This window comes from Sinocyclocheilus rhinocerous, unplaced genomic scaffold (assembly GCF_001515625.1).
Source record: "Sinocyclocheilus rhinocerous isolate Xijiao unplaced genomic scaffold, SAMN03320098_v1.1 scaffold748, whole genome shotgun sequence".
Taxonomy (NCBI): Eukaryota; Metazoa; Chordata; class Actinopteri; order Cypriniformes; family Cyprinidae; genus Sinocyclocheilus; species Sinocyclocheilus rhinocerous.
The window spans coordinates 106708-126572 of NW_015650693.1; the positions used below are offsets into that span (position 1 = coordinate 106708).

At 36.9% G+C, this 19865-nt stretch overlaps 2 protein-coding genes across 5 annotated transcripts; one reads left to right on the plus strand and one right to left on the minus strand.

The window, feature by feature from the left end:
- Positions 1-1429: 1429 nt before the first annotated feature.
- Positions 1430-6924, minus strand: LOC107712182 (deoxyribonuclease gamma-like). 2 transcript variants are annotated; one of them, XM_016517340.1, is made up of 9 exons: positions 6842-6924; positions 6573-6661; positions 6404-6490; positions 3422-3534; positions 3000-3112; positions 2001-2158; positions 1827-1923; positions 1651-1702; positions 1430-1549 (listed from the first exon to the last, which is right to left on the minus strand). In XM_016517340.1, the coding sequence occupies exons 1-9, from the start codon at positions 6920-6922 to the stop codon at positions 1545-1547; spliced, it is 795 nt and encodes a 264-aa protein (XP_016372826.1). In that variant the 5' UTR covers positions 6923-6924; the 3' UTR covers positions 1430-1544. The 2 variants fall into 2 exon arrangements, with proteins under 2 accessions (XP_016372826.1, XP_016372825.1); XM_016517339.1 differs by having other exon boundaries at positions 1630-1702.
- A 2083-nt stretch (positions 6925-9007) lies between these two features.
- On the plus strand, positions 9008-18375 carry LOC107712178 (deoxyribonuclease gamma-like). 3 transcript variants are annotated; one of them, XM_016517334.1, is made up of 10 exons: positions 9009-9067; positions 11780-11920; positions 12470-12559; positions 12646-12740; positions 13502-13588; positions 13730-13842; positions 14219-14331; positions 14565-14722; positions 17876-17972; positions 18074-18375. In XM_016517334.1, the coding sequence occupies exons 3-10, from the start codon at positions 12479-12481 to the stop codon at positions 18173-18175; spliced, it is 846 nt and encodes a 281-aa protein (XP_016372820.1). In that variant the 5' UTR covers positions 9009-9067; positions 11780-11920; positions 12470-12478; the 3' UTR covers positions 18176-18375. The 3 variants fall into 3 exon arrangements, with proteins under 3 accessions (XP_016372821.1, XP_016372820.1, XP_016372819.1); XM_016517335.1 differs by lacking the exon at positions 11780-11920 and having other exon boundaries at positions 9008-9067; XM_016517333.1 differs by lacking the exons at positions 9009-9067; positions 11780-11920 and adding an exon at positions 12232-12344.
- The last annotated feature ends 1490 nt before the right edge of the window (positions 18376-19865 follow it).

The window sequence follows — 19865 nt, forward strand, 5'->3', positions numbered from 1 at the left end:
CTCGGAAGTGGAAAGTGTGTGGGTGAGTTCAGACAATACAATCATCCTCATTACAGCCACAACATGTTTAAAGTTGCATTGAAAGGTGGAGAAATAATTGCCAGGTTGGACAGAATGATATTATGTACTTGTTCGACAAAAAACAAGTTCATTAGCACTAACCATCCAAACAAACCGATTCACCAGAATGAATCAAGCACTTGATGGGAACACTACATTTGGGTAACTGCTGGGGTCCTGACAGTGCAGAAAAAAAGCATTAGCTAAATCAGGGGTGTCCAATCCTGTTCCTGAAGGCCCCCTGTCCTGCAGAGTATTGCTCCAACACATTTGCCTAGAAGTGTCTAGTGAGTCTGAAGATCTTTTTTACTTTGGTTCAGGAGTGTTTGCTTAGGGTTGGAGCTAAACTCTATTTTAAATCCACTTATTAATTTGAATAAATATGTCTATTAAATGTTTATTTTGTATTTGTTATGTATGTTATAATGGTATCAAAATATGTATGCAGGAGGTAAAAAGAAACCCCTTTAAGGCTCCCAAGAAGCAGACGAAGGAGATGGACGATGAAAGTTCAGGTTTCTGTTGAAGTATTTATACATAAACACTGAGATTATGATTTGTGAACAGATAAGCTACTTAGAGTTAAGTAATGACTATAGAGAACATGATTTTGAAATACTGCTTTATACATTTTCATTACCTGTTTGAACACCTGAGACACACCAGACATTCAGTATAGATTTTGAGTTTTTCTTTTGTCAACAAACTGTTTCATTTTCTTTCCATAGAAGGAGGTGGAATGAATAAGTCTTGTGAAGAAATGAATGTGTTTTAGGCCCTGTCTAAAAGCGGAGCTGGTTGTACGCGGGTAGGCGGTTCGTCCACACGCAAACGCAGCACCAGGTCACTGAAACCGAACATTTTTGAAAACGCCTGCCAGGGTGAGGATTTTCAAATACTCTGGTTGCAGTGTTGTCGTGTAGACAGCGAAACCGGAGTTTTTGGCTTGTGACATCGGAGCCTGCGCTGTTATCTCCGCCTACTGGAGACTTTTTCAGGCTTCTGATTGGCCAACATGGCTTTACGGTTGAGATTATATCGCCACCTGTTGGTTTGGCGTGCTCTTGACAGTGCTTCATAGCATGCGCTTGCATGTGGACGGAGATTTTTTTAAAAACGGAAGAAGGAAAAACTCAGTTTATAAAAATATGTGTATATATATTTGCTTGCCGTTCAAACCAACTTATGATTTGGGTCCAAAAATTTGTTTTTAGTTATTTTATATTGCTCTTGTAAAGAAAACGTTAAGGAATAAAGTTTGTAATGACTGTAAATTCTAATTTCAGATGTTTAATGTCTTTGATTGTGAAACATTCACATGACATTCAAAACAACTGTACAATATCCAAACATTTCAAGTAAATCCAGTCTCATGTAAACATGTCCAGAAGTGTTCATAAAAGCTTATCCGTCTTTATATTCAGATCTCCAGAGTCAGTGTTTTCATGTCCATAAGATGTTCAGTCTCACAGTAGCATTTCCATTTAACCTAAACAGAAAAAAATCTTATGTTATTGTTTCTTTTCATCATGTGTTTTTAGTAATTGTGCTGCTGTTCATGTGTCTTACGTTTACGTTTAAGCTGCTTACGTTTTCTCTTCAGTTCCACCTCTACTGGATAGTGGTCACTCACTTTCAGTACCTGTAAAGACATTAAATCTGTGTTTTGAAAACTCATTCTGTAAGATAAATGTACAGTAATAACTCATGTCTTTATGGTAAGTGTGATTAAATATCAGTTCAAATGTAAAATGATTCTTGTTTACATCCTCATGTGCCAGTTTGTAGGCCGTTTGGAAGTTGAATGGTTTTGCAGAGTTGGGAACAACAGCTTTCAGCATATCGTCTCCATATACCACAATCCTGTGCATGAACATATTAATGAGATATGACTTAAAACCATATTTGTTCATTTTTTTTGTCATAGTGTAATTAATTACCGGTCATAAGTGTTGTCATTTCTGGTGCTGGCTGTGGTGTCCTCGTCATCTGTGATCAGCCAATGGAAGTCCTTGTCACTCCTGATGCGGATTGTTTTCATTTCTTTACCAGACACGTAACTGCCATCTGCATTGAAGTCCCCCAAAATCATGATGTTCTGTATGGATATGCACATGCTTTTGTTTTCTAAACCATTCTTATATTACAACATTTATGCTGTTTATAAATGCAATGATGCATGGTATCTCATTATACCATGTTCACACAAAAATGAAAATTTTCTCAAAATATACTCATCCTCATGTAGATGAGTTTGTTTCTTCATAGGAACAGATTTGGAGAAATGTAGCATTACATCACTTGCTCACCAGTGGATGCTCTGCATTGAGAGTCCAAACAGCTGATAAAAACATCACAATAATGCACAAGGTGTTTTTATTTCAACTACCTAAAAATATGAGTCCTTTATCCATTGCATTGCCTTGTGCAGTGAAAAAGTCATCTCGTCTGAATCAGGAGAGAAATATGCACAAATCAAGCACCGTTTACAAGCCAAAACAGTTCTAAACAAACATGTCCATGAATTGTCCAGCTGTTTGGACTCTCATTCTGACGGCACCCATTCACTGAAGAGGATCCATTGCTGAGCAAGTGATGTAATGCTACACTCTAAAAAATGCTGGGTTAAATATAACCCAGCGCTGGGTTAAAAAGGGACAAACCTGGGTCAAAACAACCCAATAGCTGGGTTTGTCCCTTTTTAACCCAGCACTGGGTTATATTTAACCCAGCATTTTTTAGAGTGTACATTTCTCCAAATCTGATGAAGAAACAAACTCATCTACATCTTGCATGGCCTGAGGGTCAGTACGTTTTCAGCAAATTTTCATTTTTGAGTAAACTATTTCTTTAAGTGCAAATTTATTTCAATTAATAAATCCCGTCTCAACCAATGGATGCTTGTCATAAAGGTATTGTAGTTGTGCATAATGGTTTACATCAGTCTTCCATTTCATCTTGACATTCTGAAACACGTCGTACAGTTCGTCAAGCTCCTTCACTGAATCCTCGGGCTTGGTGTGGACGGGCATCAGCACCAAATCTTCCAACACTGTTGAGACATGAACAAAATGAATAATTACAATAATTGATCTCCACACACAGCCTTTGTCACAGCCCAACCCAGAGATTCAATTATACATTAGTCAGTGACATTTATGTGTAATTTGTTTTTAACTGTCAATTGCATGAACTGGGAATTAAGTTATTACAAGGAAACACTACAAAGAAAAACACATTTCCTTATAGCTTTTATTAGCTCATAGTCACGGCCAGTAAGATTACATTGTGCATTAATGTGCCAAAATCACGAGACTGGTGCACCCATGATGTTAAACTGAAGTAATATGTTGTACTTTACCTGTTTTATGACATTTGAATCGCAGAACATACGGTTCTCTGGCGAAAGCATCTTCATCTCCAGGCTGATTGTCTTTGTATTGGTAAGACCCGACCAAATCCACCAGGTCATCCCTTCATATTTAACACAGACCATGTAGTTTAGTACAATAAATAAATAAAACTGATAGTCTTTAAATATTTCAATTTCAATTTCCACCCTTAGGTCCACTTATAATGTTAGCACAAGTTTGTGTGCTAATACAGTCATAATAAAGCAATAAGCCCCAAGAAGCCATGGTTTACAGTGAATTTATAACAGCTAAGGGGCATTGTTAGGCACGACGTGAAGCGGAGTGCCTCAAACCCCCTTAGCTGTTATAAATTCACTGTAAACCACGGCTTCACGGGGCTTATTGCTTTTATAAAACGGTCATTCCATATACATAGTAAGGTTTCACAGAATAAAACAAATAAAGTGTAATGGTATAAATAAAAACAGTATTCTTCCACCAAACAATGTAGTTCCTCAGAAACACTTGTGGTTCCAACAAAGTGGTTGCCGAGCAACACACAGAAGTAAACAAAGGTGTATGTTTGCAGAGTCATTTACAACAGATTCGAACGCGGCTCAGCCAATCAGAATCAAGGACCGGAACTCTCCGTTTTATAAATTTGTTTTTATGACCTTTTATCACCCTCTGTCTGATCTTTAGAACTAAACAGCCTGCTTTATTTTTTTATAGTCGCTGTGTCTAGACTATGAAAACGACACTCAAAGAGAATTTCAAAGTGAATGGGCAGGGCAAGTCTTTAAATTCAGAATTAACGCCACCGACACGTAAAAATAGATTGTCATGTGTTGAAATGTGTTTATCTATCGAAAATCAGAAAGTTGCAGACATTTAGTCCACATGCCATTCTGCAATATAAAATTTTTGACAGGAATGAAAATGAGGCTGTGAGGACTGAATCACAGTGCGTTCAATGGATTGTACTATTGATTAACAACATTGTTCATTCATTGTCATCATTCAAAATTCATTGTTCAGCTGACGAAACATCTTTCCAAAAAACTTTTGTTCGACAAAAACAAAGTAAAGAGTTGTGAAAATTACATGTAGGCATACATCTAGGACCTCTATACAGTCCATGCACTCAGCTAACAATTAGGTTCCAGAACGTTCTGGGAATTTTAGTTTCTGGCCTGCTGAAAAAAAAAAAACAATACAAATATCACAGAACTTGTAATGGTTTTACTGGTGATAATGGGAATTAATGGGTCCCTCTTGGTCTCTACTGGTAATTTGCCGCCTTTTATTGGTGGCTTGTTAAAACCACTAAATCGTTCACACTACACACTTCAGGAAACCATTTTTTTAATGGATGATAGTCAATGGTTTGTAATGTCTTTCAGTAGGGTAAAAATAAAACCATTAGGTAATGTTCTCTATAGGTTCCCTTAAACACACCCCAACAACATTCTAGGTTAGTTTTGGGTTATAAAAACAATCTCCAAATAGGGAACACTCTAAAAAATGCTGGGTTGTTTCAACCCAACTTTGGGTCAAATATGGACTAACCCAACTTTTGGGTTAAAAATTGAATGTAAAAATTTAACCCAACGGTTGGGTTAGTCCATATCTGACCCAAAGTTGGATTGAAACAACCCAGCATTTTTTAGAGTGAACATTCTCCACAGGTTCTCTTTAAGTTGTCACCAAAACAACTTCCTGCAATGGTCTACACTGTAAAAAATGACCGTGAATTTAACGGTAAAAGACTGTAAAAATGCTACAGTAAAAACCTGTTAAATGGTTAACGGTAAATTCCCCTACTATATACGGTGAAAAACTGCATTGGACATTACATGTATTTACGGTAGTACACCGTTTTTGAAAGTGAAAAAGACTGTATAATTTACAGTGAATAACCGTAAATTGACATTCCCAGCATTCCCTGCGTTACATTTCAAATTTGATGTTTTTTTTTGTTGAAATAACTATGTTTCTTAGTTTTTTTCTTATCAGTTTTGTATATTAGGGTTGTGTGTTACACCTAATGTTGTTAAATGAATGTTAATTGCATTATTTCAGTTTCATGTGTGTTACCATGATGGTGTTTGGTGTTTGTGTGAATGACACTGTGCACATTCTATATATGTTATTATTTAAAAGCTGCTTGTGATAGGCTTTGGTCCATCATGTGACTTTCACCACCTGCATTTGGTGGTTATCAGTGTATTACAAAGGTACAAAACAGATTTCAGTACTTCAATAGGTTGGTATATTAACATTATATCAGTTAATGAAAATACGGTATTTAACTGTAAATTTAAGTTAAAACCGTAAAACCTAAAACGTTGCTACCGTATTGTTTACGGTAAAATTCCGGCAACCACAGCCGCCGTTTTTTTTAAATTACACCTAATGTTGTTAAATAATTGTTTATTGCATTTTTTCAGTTTCACGTGTGTTACCATGATGGTGTTTGGTGTTTGTGTGAATGACACTGTGCACCTTCTATATATGTTATTATTTAAAAGCTGCTTGTGATGGGCTTTGGTTCATCATGTGACTTTCTCATCACCACCTGCATTTGGTGGTTATCAGTGTATTACAGTGTATTAAGGTACAAAACAGATTTCAGTACTTCAATAGGTTGGTATATTAACATTATACCAGTTAATAAAATTACGGTATTTAACTGTAAATTTAAGTAAAACCTAAAACGTTGCTACCGTATTTTTTACGGTAAAATTCCAGCAACCACAGCTTCCGGTTTTTTTACCGTAAATTTGACTGATTTTTTTTTTTTAACAGTGTAGGAAGGTTCGTTTCTGGTTACAAAAATAATCTACACGGAACATTCTTATTTGGTTTCCTAAAAATAACCAAACAGGAACCAGATGGGAACGTTCTATATTGGCTGCACCGTCGTAAAATTCAATACGGCCTCCATTCCAATTAAAAGTCTAAATGCATCTTCAAAATCACGCAGTTACCTGTAGAGGAACATAAACTGTTCTTTGTAATTTCCTCTTCCCAGGCGTGTGCTGATCTCCAAGGTGTAATGGTGCGTCTTGTTGAACCTGTTGATGAGCAGTCAGCCATGGTTACAACTGTCATGTAATAACAGGGTTTTTCAAGAAAAAACACACCTGTTTGACTCACTTATTCAGCTCTTTGAGAAAATTATCCACTGCATCTCCGCTAGAATCCACCACTTCGAGAATAACAATGATGTCATAGCGTGACACAATCTGAAGAAGGGAGCGACGTAAAAACAAACCATTAGCCTCATCGTCATCGTCCCGTGCATGCTGCTCCTCCCGTGAGGGATTATCAGACATTAAGATAAATCTCATGTAATAGAATCATTCAAGATGTCAAATGCGATGTCTCATGACTCTGGACTTTCTGTAGGTGTGGACAGGCCTTACCTTGATCAGTGTTTTCAGCACAAACGGATCAGAGAGTTTTGATTTCCCAAATTTCTGGATGTTGAAAGAGGCGACCTTCATGATGCCTGTTAATCGTGAAATGAAAGAAACCAAATTAGAAGTTTATAAAGACACTTTCTGTAGAATAGAAATGCAAACCTACATAGAATGACAAATAGTAGAACTCATTTCAGGCCATGCCTACTGCATTCATGACGTTTATACATTCATGAATGACTTTATCATGCAGTTGTCAACAAATAAAGTGAAACACACTCTTTCTTCTTTTCTTAGAAAGCTGTTGCTATCACCGGAACCTTTTTTAAGCAATTACAAGTGGAAGAACCTGTTTCAGGAGTCGCCAGTGGTGTTTACTACAGGTTTGAGATCAGCAGACAAGATAATCCCTTCTTGAAATGGTCAAACAACACCTTAATGATGAGCAGTCAGCCATGGTTACTACTGTCATGTAATAACAGGGTTTTTCAAGAAAATTAAAACACACCTGTTTGACTCACTTATTCAGCTCTTTGAGAAAATTATCCACTGCATCTCCGCTAGAATCCACCACTTCGAGAATAACAATAATGTCATAGCGTGACACAATCTGAAGAAAGGGAGCGACATAAAAACAAACCATTAGCCTCATCGTCATCGTCCCGTGCATGCTGCTCCTCCCGTGAGGGATTATCAGACATTAAGATAAATCTCATGTAATAGACTCATTCAAGATGTCAAATGCGATGTCTCATGACTCTGGACTTTCTGTAGGTGTGGACAGGCCTTACCTTGATCAGTGTTTTCAGCACAAACGGATCAGAGAGTTTTGATTTCCCAAATTTCTGGATGTTGAAAGAAGCGACCTTCATGATGCCTGCTCATCGTGAAATGAAAGAAACCAAATTAGAAGTTTATAAAGACACTTTCTGTAGAATAGAAATGCAAACCTACATAGAATGACAAATAGTAGAACTCATTTCAGGCCATGCCTACTGCATTCATGACGTTTATACATTCATGAATGACTTTATCATGCAGTTGTCAACAAATAAAGTGAAACACACTCTTTCTTCTTTTCTTAGAAAGCTGTTGCTATCACCGGAACCTTTTTTAAGCAATTACAAGTGGAAGAACCTGTTTCAGGAGTCGCCAGTGGTGTTTACTACAGGTTTGAGATCAGCAGACAAGATAATCCCTTCTTGAAATGGTCAAACAACACCTTAAAATGTGTTTCATGCTGTCTAAATACAAAAAAGGGTACATTTGATGTAGCCAAGAAGGAAATGGACTACTAAACAGAGGCAGAAGAACATGTCTATTCATTCAAGATTCAAGAAAGGTCTGTGTGAGGCCATTTCAGTGACTTGGTGTCAGGCCAATAATTGATGCAGGAGGTCTTTATGCCCATAGGGTTTCTCTGAATGGGGCAGAAATTAGTTCCAGTGCTCAGATGTTGCTAAGTGCACATCAAAGCAGCAAAATCGCCTATACATTCAAGCCACATATGGACGACAATCTGTTGTGAACATGACACCAACCACCCGAAACCTTATTTGTGACAATGGCTGTAGTTTAAATCCAAAGTCATGGACTTATACAAAGTGTTTAAACATTCCACCTCATTCAACACCAAACATGCAGAGACCTGTTTAGGGGCTTCATTTACATGATTTCCAGTTGTGTGTGTGTGTTTTTTTTTAAATCAAGAAAAAATAACCTGGCAGGAATGTAAAAACACAAGAACCTTCTCAGATGCTGTCTGGACACTTATAAAACTATTTAAAAAAATCTAAAAAATTAAGATAAAGATTTAAAGAGTCCAAGAACAAAACTTAACTTACCACAAATATTTATTTTGAATTTAAATGAGCTTAGACTGCTGAGATGATTACATGATTACATTCATGCTGAGATTACATTGTCTGGATACTTGAAACTATTTATTACACTCTTAGAAAAATGGTACAAATTAAGATTGAAGGACTACAAGAACTAAATGTAACTTACCCGAGCACTGGTCCAAAGATGCACTGAAAAAAAAAAGATTGTAGAGATTCCTAAAATCAGCTGCATTACTTATATTGGACACCTGTAACCTGATTGGCTAGACACAGGAACCTGTCGAGAGATTTGGCCCAGCCCCAACTTGGACATCCCTCGAAACAACAAAAGAGTTCCTCCCTCTGGGCAAACATTGACTCGGAAGTGGAATGCTGAAGCGAACAGGTGAGTTCAGACAATACAATCATCCTCATTACAGCCACAAAGCATTTCAAGTTGCACTGAAAGGTGGAGAAATAATTGGCAGGTTGGACAGAAGGAGATATTTCAGTTTTTGAGCACCATGTAAACCTGTAAAGTAAGAAAAAATCAAAAGAGCTTGTTTGCATCAGTTAGGTGTAACAGGAAGCTGCTGCCTTAAGGATGCAGTGTGCTTATTTTTTTGGAAATACATAGAAACTGAATTACAAATTCTGCGGATGAAGGTAGAAGATAAAGGAGACTTTGTCCTGGACATTAGTCAAAGTGGATATTGGTTAAATTATAACATAAGGTTAAATATTTCTCTACATAGATGTTATATTAGGTCCTTTCTGCTCATAACTGTCGTTGAGATGGAATTCATGTTCAGACAATCCAGGTGTGTTTGTGCATTTGAAATGCAGTCTGTGCCTCCATAGCGAAGTGAAATATGACTACAGTAAAGACCGGTGAGCCAAAAACAACATTACAGCTGCAACAAGTTCAGAGGATTCGAGGAATTTAAAGAACAACAACAAAAAAATTATGTCAGAAAAATGGCGGGAAATGTTTACTCGGGTAGGTTTCAATAGATAGATAGATAGATAGATAGATCAGTTATGTAAATGTATAGTAAAATTATGTATAGCACTTTAATTTAATTTTTTTAGAAATTTGCATTCTGGGAAATCAAGGTCCAATTCAGGTTTAGATATTTACTTCCTTGCAGATCTTCTCTCTGTACATTTATTAAATCCAGTAGATTGCCATCAGAATATTGCATTCTAGGAATAATGTCTGGAAATGGCGGAAAACGTTTATTCAGGTTTTGATAGTGTAAGGGAGTTTACAGTTAAGACCGAGGAACCATGATGAAGACCAGGAGTCGGAGATGCAATTAATTGAAGGAAAATTTACTGAAGAAAATAGTTTGCAGTTTCATCAGCAGAAGCCAGCTTCAACACTCGCGAGGAGTCCGTAGGCCGCTCTGCGTACAATCTTGAAAGAAAAAATGATGAGGATGAAGATGTTTATTGCAGCATAGCAGTGACAATCTACATGTAGTACCTTGGGTTCAACGGAGTCGGAATGAACCAGTTTACTACTCTTCATGTAAATGAAGTTGCTCCTGATGTAACAGCTGTAGTCTGTGTGTTAATTAAGTTCTGACACCCCTTTGTCTGAGATAGTTCTCAGTGTCCCACACCCGCTCCCATTCTACAATTGATCACCATTTGCTCAGGATGTGATCATCCCAAATGGTTCAGAAACAACCTAACTGTTAACTTTCTTCTTCTCTATAATATTTAAGCCATTTTGGGAAATGAGCATGATCAAACATCTATTGTGGAGTGGAATCTGGGTCAGGGCAGGCGACAGTTTCTTACAATCTCAATACATCATGCAATTTAACTCCAACAGAGGTCACCAATGTCATTACTTGGGTAAAAAGAATACTGATTGGTTCAATTGTAGAAAAATGAGATTAGAGTTCACACACAATGTCTCACTCCCAAGACATATATCTGCCACCCAATGCATCAGGGTGTTGGAAGACGTCCAGCATTCCACCCTAAGTGCCGCTATGAATGCCCCCGGAGACTGGGACTGCACAGACAGATACCAACACACACACACATAGAGAATACGCAGCTTCTTCAAGGCTGGGTTGTTCAAACCCAAGCTCTAATCAGGAACTTTCCCAAACATCCAGATACGTATGAAGTACTTTTTGTCAGCTAGAAGTTTCAGACAATATTGTTCACTATTTCATAATGTTTAAAGACGAAAAATATAATTTATATACTTTAATTGTAAATTGGTCATGCAAATGAGACGCCTAATGACCTTTGTGACCTAAACTGTCATAGAAAGTCCGAAGAGTAAATGTATGTTTTAATGTGTTGGGTGCTTTTCTCAAACCAAGGAGAGAGCACATTCAAGTGAGAAGACATGTATTTCTATACTATTCAAGTTTCACATGGTGGAGTCCTTCAACTCATTTAATATTTTGAAGAATAATATTAATTAACAACAAACCACTCGAAAGGATATTTATTGAAGTGGCAGTGGATTCCACACTCTAAAAAATGCTGGGTTGTTTCAACCCAACTTTGGGGTCAAATATGGACTAACCCAACCGTTGGGTTAAATTTTTACATTAAATTTTTAACCCAAAAGTTGGGTTAGTCCATATTTGACCCAAAGTTGGGTTGAAACAACCCAGCATTTTTTAGAGTGCAGAGTCCACCACTTCAATAGATAGATAGATATAGATAGATAGACAGATAGATAGATAGCAAAATTACATGAAACTATTTCATTTTTTAAATATAGTAAATTGCCACCAAGTTATTGCATTCTGGGAAACCAAGGTCAAATTCATTAGGAATGAACTTGTTTGAAGTAAAAGCTAGTGACATTTTGACATATTTTAAAAAATAAAGTGCATCAGGTGCTCCAGCAGGTTTGAGTCTGAACTGCACTATTATCCTGGTATCCTGATGGGTGAGGTTTCACAAATGCAAATTCAATCAAAAAGGCTCTTGTTTTTGACAGTCAACTCAGTTGGTCTTTAAACCCATGGCTATGCGGTTACCTCCAGTCAAGCCTGCTATAAATTACTATAGAAATGACACTACCGAAGAGAAGGTCTGTTATTGATCAGTGAGGCCTCTACTTCTCCATTTTTACGAGACATCTGTGCGACAGAAACCCTATCTGATTTAAAACAGGAAGTAGGCACGGCCTGTTTTCAAATGAGCAGACATGCATTATTTACTAGCTGCCTAACGGACAACACAGGAAAACGAGACTTCAGAGTAAACAAAAGCTTCGGTAAGAGCTGATTATTTATATGTTTACTTCTAGAAAAATACATGTAAATACATAAAACATTTAATTTATATATAATAACATATATATATATAACAGTTTTCTTTTTTTTTACATTTAAACAATATCGAAGATGATTCTTGAAAGTGTTAATAGTGTTTTCACTTCATACTGGCGCATTGGAGCTTCTTTCAATTCTTAGATGAATTTATTTAATTAAAACTTTGTGTTGTTTTGAGTACATTTTGTTTTTGAACTTTCAAAATGAAACTCACTGTGGTTTTCTTACTGTCTCTACCGGATCTGCTGTGGTGCTGCATAATCTGACATGTCAGCTCTTTATAAACTACAAGGGTTTCCTGTGTACGAACAATGCATACTTGAATTGTCTGTTAAACTTCCTTCGGCGATTTACAACAGGAAAATGGTATAGAAATTCCTCTGATTATAAGTTTGCATGATGTACCGAACAGACCTGAAAACATGAAGCCAGTCTGAAGTGTTGTTGTCGTGAAACTCGTATAACTTTGTGATGGTTTTCACTTTCTTAAGGCCGACACCATGAAGATCGCATCTTTTAACATCAGACGTATGGGTCCAAGCAAGCTGTCAGACCAAAATATTGTAAAATATCTCATTAAGGTGAGTTTATAATCTGAGTGTTTAAGAAAATCGCATAGTAAAAGCTCAGAAGTATTATTAAAACAGACCACAACACTCTTTCCTAGATCTTCTCTCGGTACAGTATAATCATTCTTCTTGAGGTGGTGGACAAATCGGGCAAATCTATAGCCAAATTTCTCCAGGAGCTCAACAGCACCAGGTCTGTATGAACCTTCAGAGATTCTCTTCACCATATGTACACTGTAAAAAAAATTCCGTAAAATTTACGGTAAAAAAACGGCAGCTGTGGTTGCCGGAATTTTACCATAAAAACTACGGTAGCAACGTTTTAGGTTTTACGGTTTTAACTTAAATTTACAGTAAAATACCGTAATTTCATTAACTGATATAATGTTAATATACCAACCTATTGAAGTACTGAAATCTGTTTTGCACCTTTGTAATACACTGATAACCACCAAATGCAGGTGGTGATGAGAAAGTCACATGATGAACCAAAGCCCATCACAAGCAGCTTTTAAATAATAACATATATAGAAGGTGCACAGTGCCATTCACACAAACGCTAAACACCATCATGGTAACACACACGAAACTTAAATAATACAATAAACATTAATTTAACAACATTAGGTGTAACACACAACCCTAATATACAAAACTGATAAGAAAAAACTAAAAAGAAACATAGTTATTTAAAAAAAAAAAACATCAAATTTGAAATGTAAAGCAGGGAATTCTGGGAATGTCAATTTACGGTTATTCACTGTAAATTATACGGTCTTTTTCACTTACAAAAACGGTATACTACCGTAAAATTTATGTCCAATACATGTAATGTCCAATACAGTTTTTCACCGTATATAGTAGGGGAATTTACCGTTAAGTTCACGGTCATTTTTTACAGTATAGCACAAAAGCCTAAACTCAGCCCAAATTTAATGGGTTTTTTTCCCACAGAGCTAATAAGAAACGTCCCTTCACTATGGTGGGAAGCTCCAGGCTGGGACGGACTCTTTATAAGGAACAGTTTGTCTGTTTCTACAGGTACAACATGTAGAAAATTAGTGTAATAAAATTTTGTAGCATTTGATACATCTTCCTTTTCCCTTAATGAAATTAGATGTTTAATTATAAATAGTCATACATGTTGAAAACAAATGTTTTTTTGTTGCTCATTTCTAATAGAAAAGATGAGGCCGAACTGGTCGACACGTACCAATACGAAGACAATCAAGTGGGTGACGAGGACGCTTTCTCTCGAGAGCCCTTCATCTTGCGTTTCCACTGTAAACACACAGGTAACCAGCCTCTGTTAAACCTTGGACCAGTGCATTCAATTTCTGCACCATTTCTAGACTAAAAAGTCTTCAGTGATAACATGACATACTTCACCCAAAATGAAAAGTCTGGGTTCATTTACTCACCCTCATGTTGTCCTGTCTTCTTCTATTCAATGGGATTTGGAGCTTTCAACATTATGATGAATGGGAACTGAAACTTCCTCAAAAGATGTAAAACCACCATAAAAGTGGCCTATACAACTTATTTGAGAAACTGACCAAAACTGAAGTCATTATTCATTCGTTCATTGTAATTGCATGTTCCTACACAACCATAATTGTTTCAGGAGGTTGACTACATGAGGTCAATTATAATCATTTTTGTCTCTTTCAGTGCTAAAAGATTTGGTGTTGATCCCTGTTCACACAAAGCCCAAAGACTCACAGAAGGAACTGGATGAACTATACGACGTCTTTCGGCATGTCATGGATATATGGAAAACGGATGTGAGTTTACACCTATACAACCACAACACACTCCAGAGGAAATCTATAGTTCTCTTTGTTTTGGATAAAGCATCTGCCGAATGTGTGAATGTGCACATTCACAGGAATTGAGTGGATTTACCTTAGTTTATCTAAAGTGGAGATACATTTTTGCCCAGCTAAAATACACAAGTGAGCTCTAGTTTGGCCAAACATTGATTAGAGTTTGAGAGAAAGCTCTAACTGTCTTACAGAACGTCATGATCCTTGGTGACTTCAATGCGGACGGTGCCTATGTCTCCAAGAAGAAGATGAAGACCATCAGGATCCGCAGTGATCCCAATTTCCACTGGCTGATTGGGGACGATGTGGACACCACAGTTATCCAGTCCAACGACCACACCTACGACAGGTGAGGTGAAGAAATATAAATGTACTCACCTTTCATCTGCTGCCTGATCCAACAACAGCAAATAGACTCCCAATTTATTTCTGATGTCGTTCACACTCATGCACTACTAACCAGTGCTACAAATGGATTCAGATCTTCCACTTTGATGTGTTCACGGTAGACAGCCTCAAACTGCTGAGGCATGGTGCGATGTGACAAAACTCACACACACACACAGTGTAGACAGGGAGTAGGCACCATATTGAAAATGCGAGGCTGTGAAGGATAGACTTACAGGGCCAGATTTACTAACAGCTTGCACAGTCAGGATTAACATTAGTGATGAATAAGGCTGACTTTATTGCGTATGCATTTGTCGGAGTTTCCCTTTCCAGTCACAACATATATGGGAAGAGAGTATTTTAAAGGGATAGTTCACCCAAAAAAATTCTGTCATTCATTACTCACCCTCATGTTGTTCCAAACCCGTTAGACCTTTGTTCATCTTCGGAACACATATTAAGTAGGGATGTAACGATTCACTCAACTCATGATTTGATTCACGATTCGATTTTCTCGTGATTTTTTTTAACAAAATGAGACTGAAGACAAATTATGCAGTAAATGCTGCCAGTGTTGGGGGTAACGCATTACAAGTAACGCGAGTTACGTAATCAGATTACTTTTTTTGCACGTTTCTTTATGAAATTGAAATATAACAAAACTAAATTGAAATTTTAAAACAAACCCCAAATCAAAATAAGTTACACAAATAAAAGAAATCTCTTCATATAAAACAAACTAACGCTTTGTCTGTGCTCTTTCCATTTAAAATGAGATGAAGCCACTGCATTTCAATCACGATCCACGATCCATACATGCAGCATGAGCAGATTTTAATCTAAATTAGACTGTATAATTTCGAAATCTGAAGCAAAAACAGAATGGTCTGACTTTAGTTTTGTGAAACTTTACATAAACATATCTGAACGAAACGAGCTGAATGAGACGCAGATTCACTCTCTGCCAGCAGGTGGCGCTTATGAACAGCAATGATATAGTGTTTCCTGGGTTACCGCTGTAAACAAAGCAGAGCTTGCACTTATAAACACTACTTTAATATGCATCGTTCAGAGGCAAGATGAAAAGAAAATGCCATCTAAACTTTTCTAAAGACAGTCAGTTCCCCTCAGAAAAACATTCATATAAACTCCTACCCCAATTGTATCGCGATTTGTTCCCGATTTAAACCGTTCGTCGCATATTTGAATCGATTTTCAACCGGCTCGCGGTTAATCCTTACATCCCTAATATTAAGATGATTTTGATGAAATTCGAGAGCTTTCTGACCCTCAGACAGCAAGGGAACTACCTTGGTCAAGGCCGAGAAACGTTGTAAGGACATCGTTAAAATAGTCCAGTGACATCAGTGGTTCAACCTCAATTTTATGAAGCTAGGAGAATACTTTTTATGTACAGAGAAAACAAAAATACTGACTTTATTCAACAATTTCTTCTTTTCCTGCCAGTCTCCACAACAAAGTATTCTCGTAGCTTCATAAATTTAAAGTTTAACCACCAATATCACATGGACTATTTTAATGATGTCCTTACTACCTTTCTGGGCCTTGAACGTGGTAGTTCTCAGCTCTCAGATTTCATCAAAAATATCGTATGAACGAAGGTCTTAGGGGTTTGGAACGACATATGGGTGAGCAATTACCCAGATAGCACACGTACGTCTGCAAGACGTCTGTTAAAGATCACTTGATCTGGAAAGCATCTGCTGTGAACAAACATCTGACAGACGTCTTTTAGATGTCAGTTTTACATACATTCTAAATCATAAACATCTTAAAGACATCTAATAAACATCTATTTGACATCTGATAGGAAATGTCCCGTAGACGTATTGCAGATGAGCAAACACTTGAAATAATACGTAAAAAATACGTCTTGCAGACGTCAAATAGACCTCTCCGTGATGTAAGTGTGATATCAGGGTAATGACAGAATTTTAATTTTTCAGTGAACTATCCCTTTACATAAATTATACAAGTTTATTTTGTTTGTATGTTGTATGTAGTAGGCCTATGCATGTTTGTGGTAGGTAGTTTATTCATATTTGCGCCATTATTTAACGCCCCAAAAAAGCATGTCTTTACCTATTTTGTGCCTTTTATCATCTGCACAGTTTGTCTGCAACTCTATGCTAATTTGCTCTGCTCTTGGTAGATTGTGTTGGTCATTCTGGAAATGCGCTGGCTGCGTCTGTGTTCTTTAATTTGCCCATTGTCTGTCACCCGCAGAACTTTCCATTCCCATCAGCGCTTTTATGGGATTGTGCTCTCACGCTAATTTGCACTGTTTAGTAAATCTGGCCTACAGTCTGTACAATAGCACGCATTGTATAAAGTTCCTAGAAATCTTTTTTAATGAATTTTTTGTCCACTGAACGTTTCTTTTCTGAAAAGACATTTCGTCAGCTGAACAATTGGTATGTTGTTAAATAACAGTACAATCCATTGAACACACTGGATTTCTGTCCCTCACAGTGTCCTTTTCATTCCTGTCAGCAACTAAACATTGAGCTACCCTGACTAAAGTTATATTGTCTGTTGTCAGGAGTAGCGCAAGAGCCTGGAGTACTTTGGATATAGAACAGGGCATCATTGTGTAGACAGAATGACTGATTATATTAAGTTCTATGGACTTTTGTCGAATAGCGTCCTGCAACTCACATTCGGTGTAGACACTGTTTTAGACTATGAATGTGAAATAATTACTATTAATTAAAAGATAAGCAAACCATTGCTTAGATTTAACTAGAAGCCTTAGAGGGCGAGGGTTTTCAACTAAAAATGCAAAACATTTTTTTGGCCATTTATTTACAGGACAACTGCATTTTGGGGGCCTGAAAGTGCAAACTTTTGAAAACGGGTTTCAAAGTGCATGTTCATGCACAGTATTGTGCATGAAAACAATACTGTAATGAACTTAATGTAAACTTCAAGAACACAAAATTGTGAAAATTGTACACAAAAGTCTTCAAAAATGCAAAGGACAATTTTTTTTTAGTTTTGGTACATTGTTGTTGTGTAAACATACCCTAAAAGGACAGGTCAGTCTGCCAGTCAAGCTTTGGAAAATGTTGATGGCAAATATTTTTTCTAGGATTGTGGTGTATAAGGACGACATGTTAAAAGCTATTGTTCCAAGATCTGCAAAACCTTTCAACTTCCAGGAAGCCTACAAACTTTCAGATGAAACTGTGGGTATATTAATTACATAAGTCTAATTTTTTTTTTTTATAAATGTGAGGTTCGAATACAGATTAGAAAATAATATATTAATATGATTAATCTACGGCAGGCCCTGGACATCAGTGATCATTACCCAGTGGAGGTGAGTCTGAAGAAATCATCTGCGGCAAAGACCAGCGGCAAAACCAAAACACAGAAACGCAAAGCATGATGGGATGCCAATGCACACTGTATGGGATCTTAACTTCATTCTACTGAGGGAGAGATGCTACCTCTTCATAAGATAATTCAGGCATTAAAAATAATTTAAAAGCAGTTATCTTTTCATGCTAATTTAATGAAATTTACATTTCAATATAGTTCACATGCTTATAAATGTTTGAAATGACTGTGAAATCTCAAAATAAACTTTTCATTTTTATTTTATTTAATGTCATTTTTCCAACAAGCTTATTATTTCATGCCTAAAGTGTTAATAAATGTGTTAGTTTGCACAGCTGGATACAACCACTAATTGGTAGCAAATTAATTACAAAAATTCTATTTTAACACAAGAACTACTGTACTGTACAAACAATGCATTGGCAGACAAACAAGCGATAAAAGCCAAACCACTGCTATTGTTTAAAAATCATGCATCAAGCGCCTCTAGCAAACTCTAATTTAGCTTGTGGCAACAAGCATGACAAGTCAGTTAACATGGACATCAGCTTCTGCATTACCAAACAGAGATCAATTACAGCAGTCCACTTACCCTCAAGGAATCAAGCGAACTTCATTAGCAAGAAATCATTCACAAATGAGATAAAATGTGCAAGAAGTCTTAAAGATGAAATAGAACAATTAGGTAACAATGAATGTTTGTACCGCAATTTTTGTTGATTGTATTACAGGTGGTCATAAAAGTAGTCTGTAGATGTGTGAAATCCTCCAATAGTCCATCTCAGCAGATCCATGTACTGTAGATCACCATTGAAAGGTAAAAATAACACGGCTTCTTCTTTCCTCCCTGACATCTGGGCACATACTGTTATAGTTGTCTGCGGGACTGATTTTGAAAAGAGCCATTCAAAAAACTGCGAGCCAGGTGTTTGGACACGTCTGAAGATTGGCTGAGTCGGCTGAATCATGAAGATGCAAGGAAAGGTCAAACACAAAATAGAAAACGAACATTAACTTGTGCCTCTCTTTGTTGTTAATAAAGATTAGTAAAAATATGTATAAACTCACCGATTAAGGAGGGGATCAAGTTCATCGATGAACATCTCTTCTGATTTGGAGTCACTAACTTTCCCTATCCTTCCTTCATTTATCAAAGAATAAATGGAGAAATTTAAGCAGGAGTGCGCTCTATTTACAACAGCTGTTATATGAATATAAGATTAATCCAAGACTGAGAATAATCTAGGATTAATGTTGCAAAAATTTAATTGTTTAATTAGTAGATTAAAGGCGTAATATTGCATGAATAAAGCAGGAATATTTTTACGCGAAATACACTATTAAAGGGTTAGTTCACCAAAAAATGAAAAGTTTTACTCACCCCAGAGCCATCCTAGGTGTATATGACTTTCTTCTTTCAGACGAATCCAGTCGGAGTTATATAAAAAATGGTCCTGGCTATTTCAAGCTCTATCATTGCAGTCAGCGGGTGTTGCAATTCATACGTCATACGCCCGGAACGGCTTCCATTTACAACAGTGAGCGCAAGCTAGATTAAAGTGATTATTACGTTTTGAATATGGATATTTTTCTTACAAAAACGCATCAATTCGCTACAGGAGGCCTTTGTTCACCCCCCGGAGCCGTGTGAGACACTTTGTTTATGGATGGGCGCTTTTTATTTCACTTCTTTTGGACTGAAGCACTGCAACACCCGCTGACTGCAATGACAGAGCTTG

Excerpts from the sequence above, each read along its gene's own strand:
- LOC107712182 (XM_016517339.1), bottom strand. The coding sequence starts at position 6,922 with ATGAAGGTCGCCTCTTTCAACATCCAGAAATTTGGGAAATCAAAACTC. Across the intron at positions 6,491-6,572 it reads TTTCTCAAAGAGCTGAATAA|GTTCAACAAGACGCACCATT; the intron begins GTGAGTCAAACA and ends GCTCATCAACAG. Across the intron at positions 3,535-6,403 it reads CAGTTTATGTTCCTCTACAG|GGATGACCTGGTGGATTTGG; the intron begins GTAACTGCGTGA and ends TTAAATATGAAG.
- LOC107712178 (XM_016517333.1), top strand. The coding sequence starts at position 12,246 with ATGTCAGCTCTTTATAAACTACAAGGGTTTCCTGTGTACGAACAATGC. Across the intron at positions 12,345-12,469 it reads CGATTTACAACAGGAAAATG|GCCGACACCATGAAGATCGC; the intron begins GTATAGAAATTC and ends CACTTTCTTAAG. Across the intron at positions 14,723-17,875 it reads AACGACCACACCTACGACAG|GATTGTGGTGTATAAGGACG; the intron begins GTGAGGTGAAGA and ends TATTTTTTCTAG.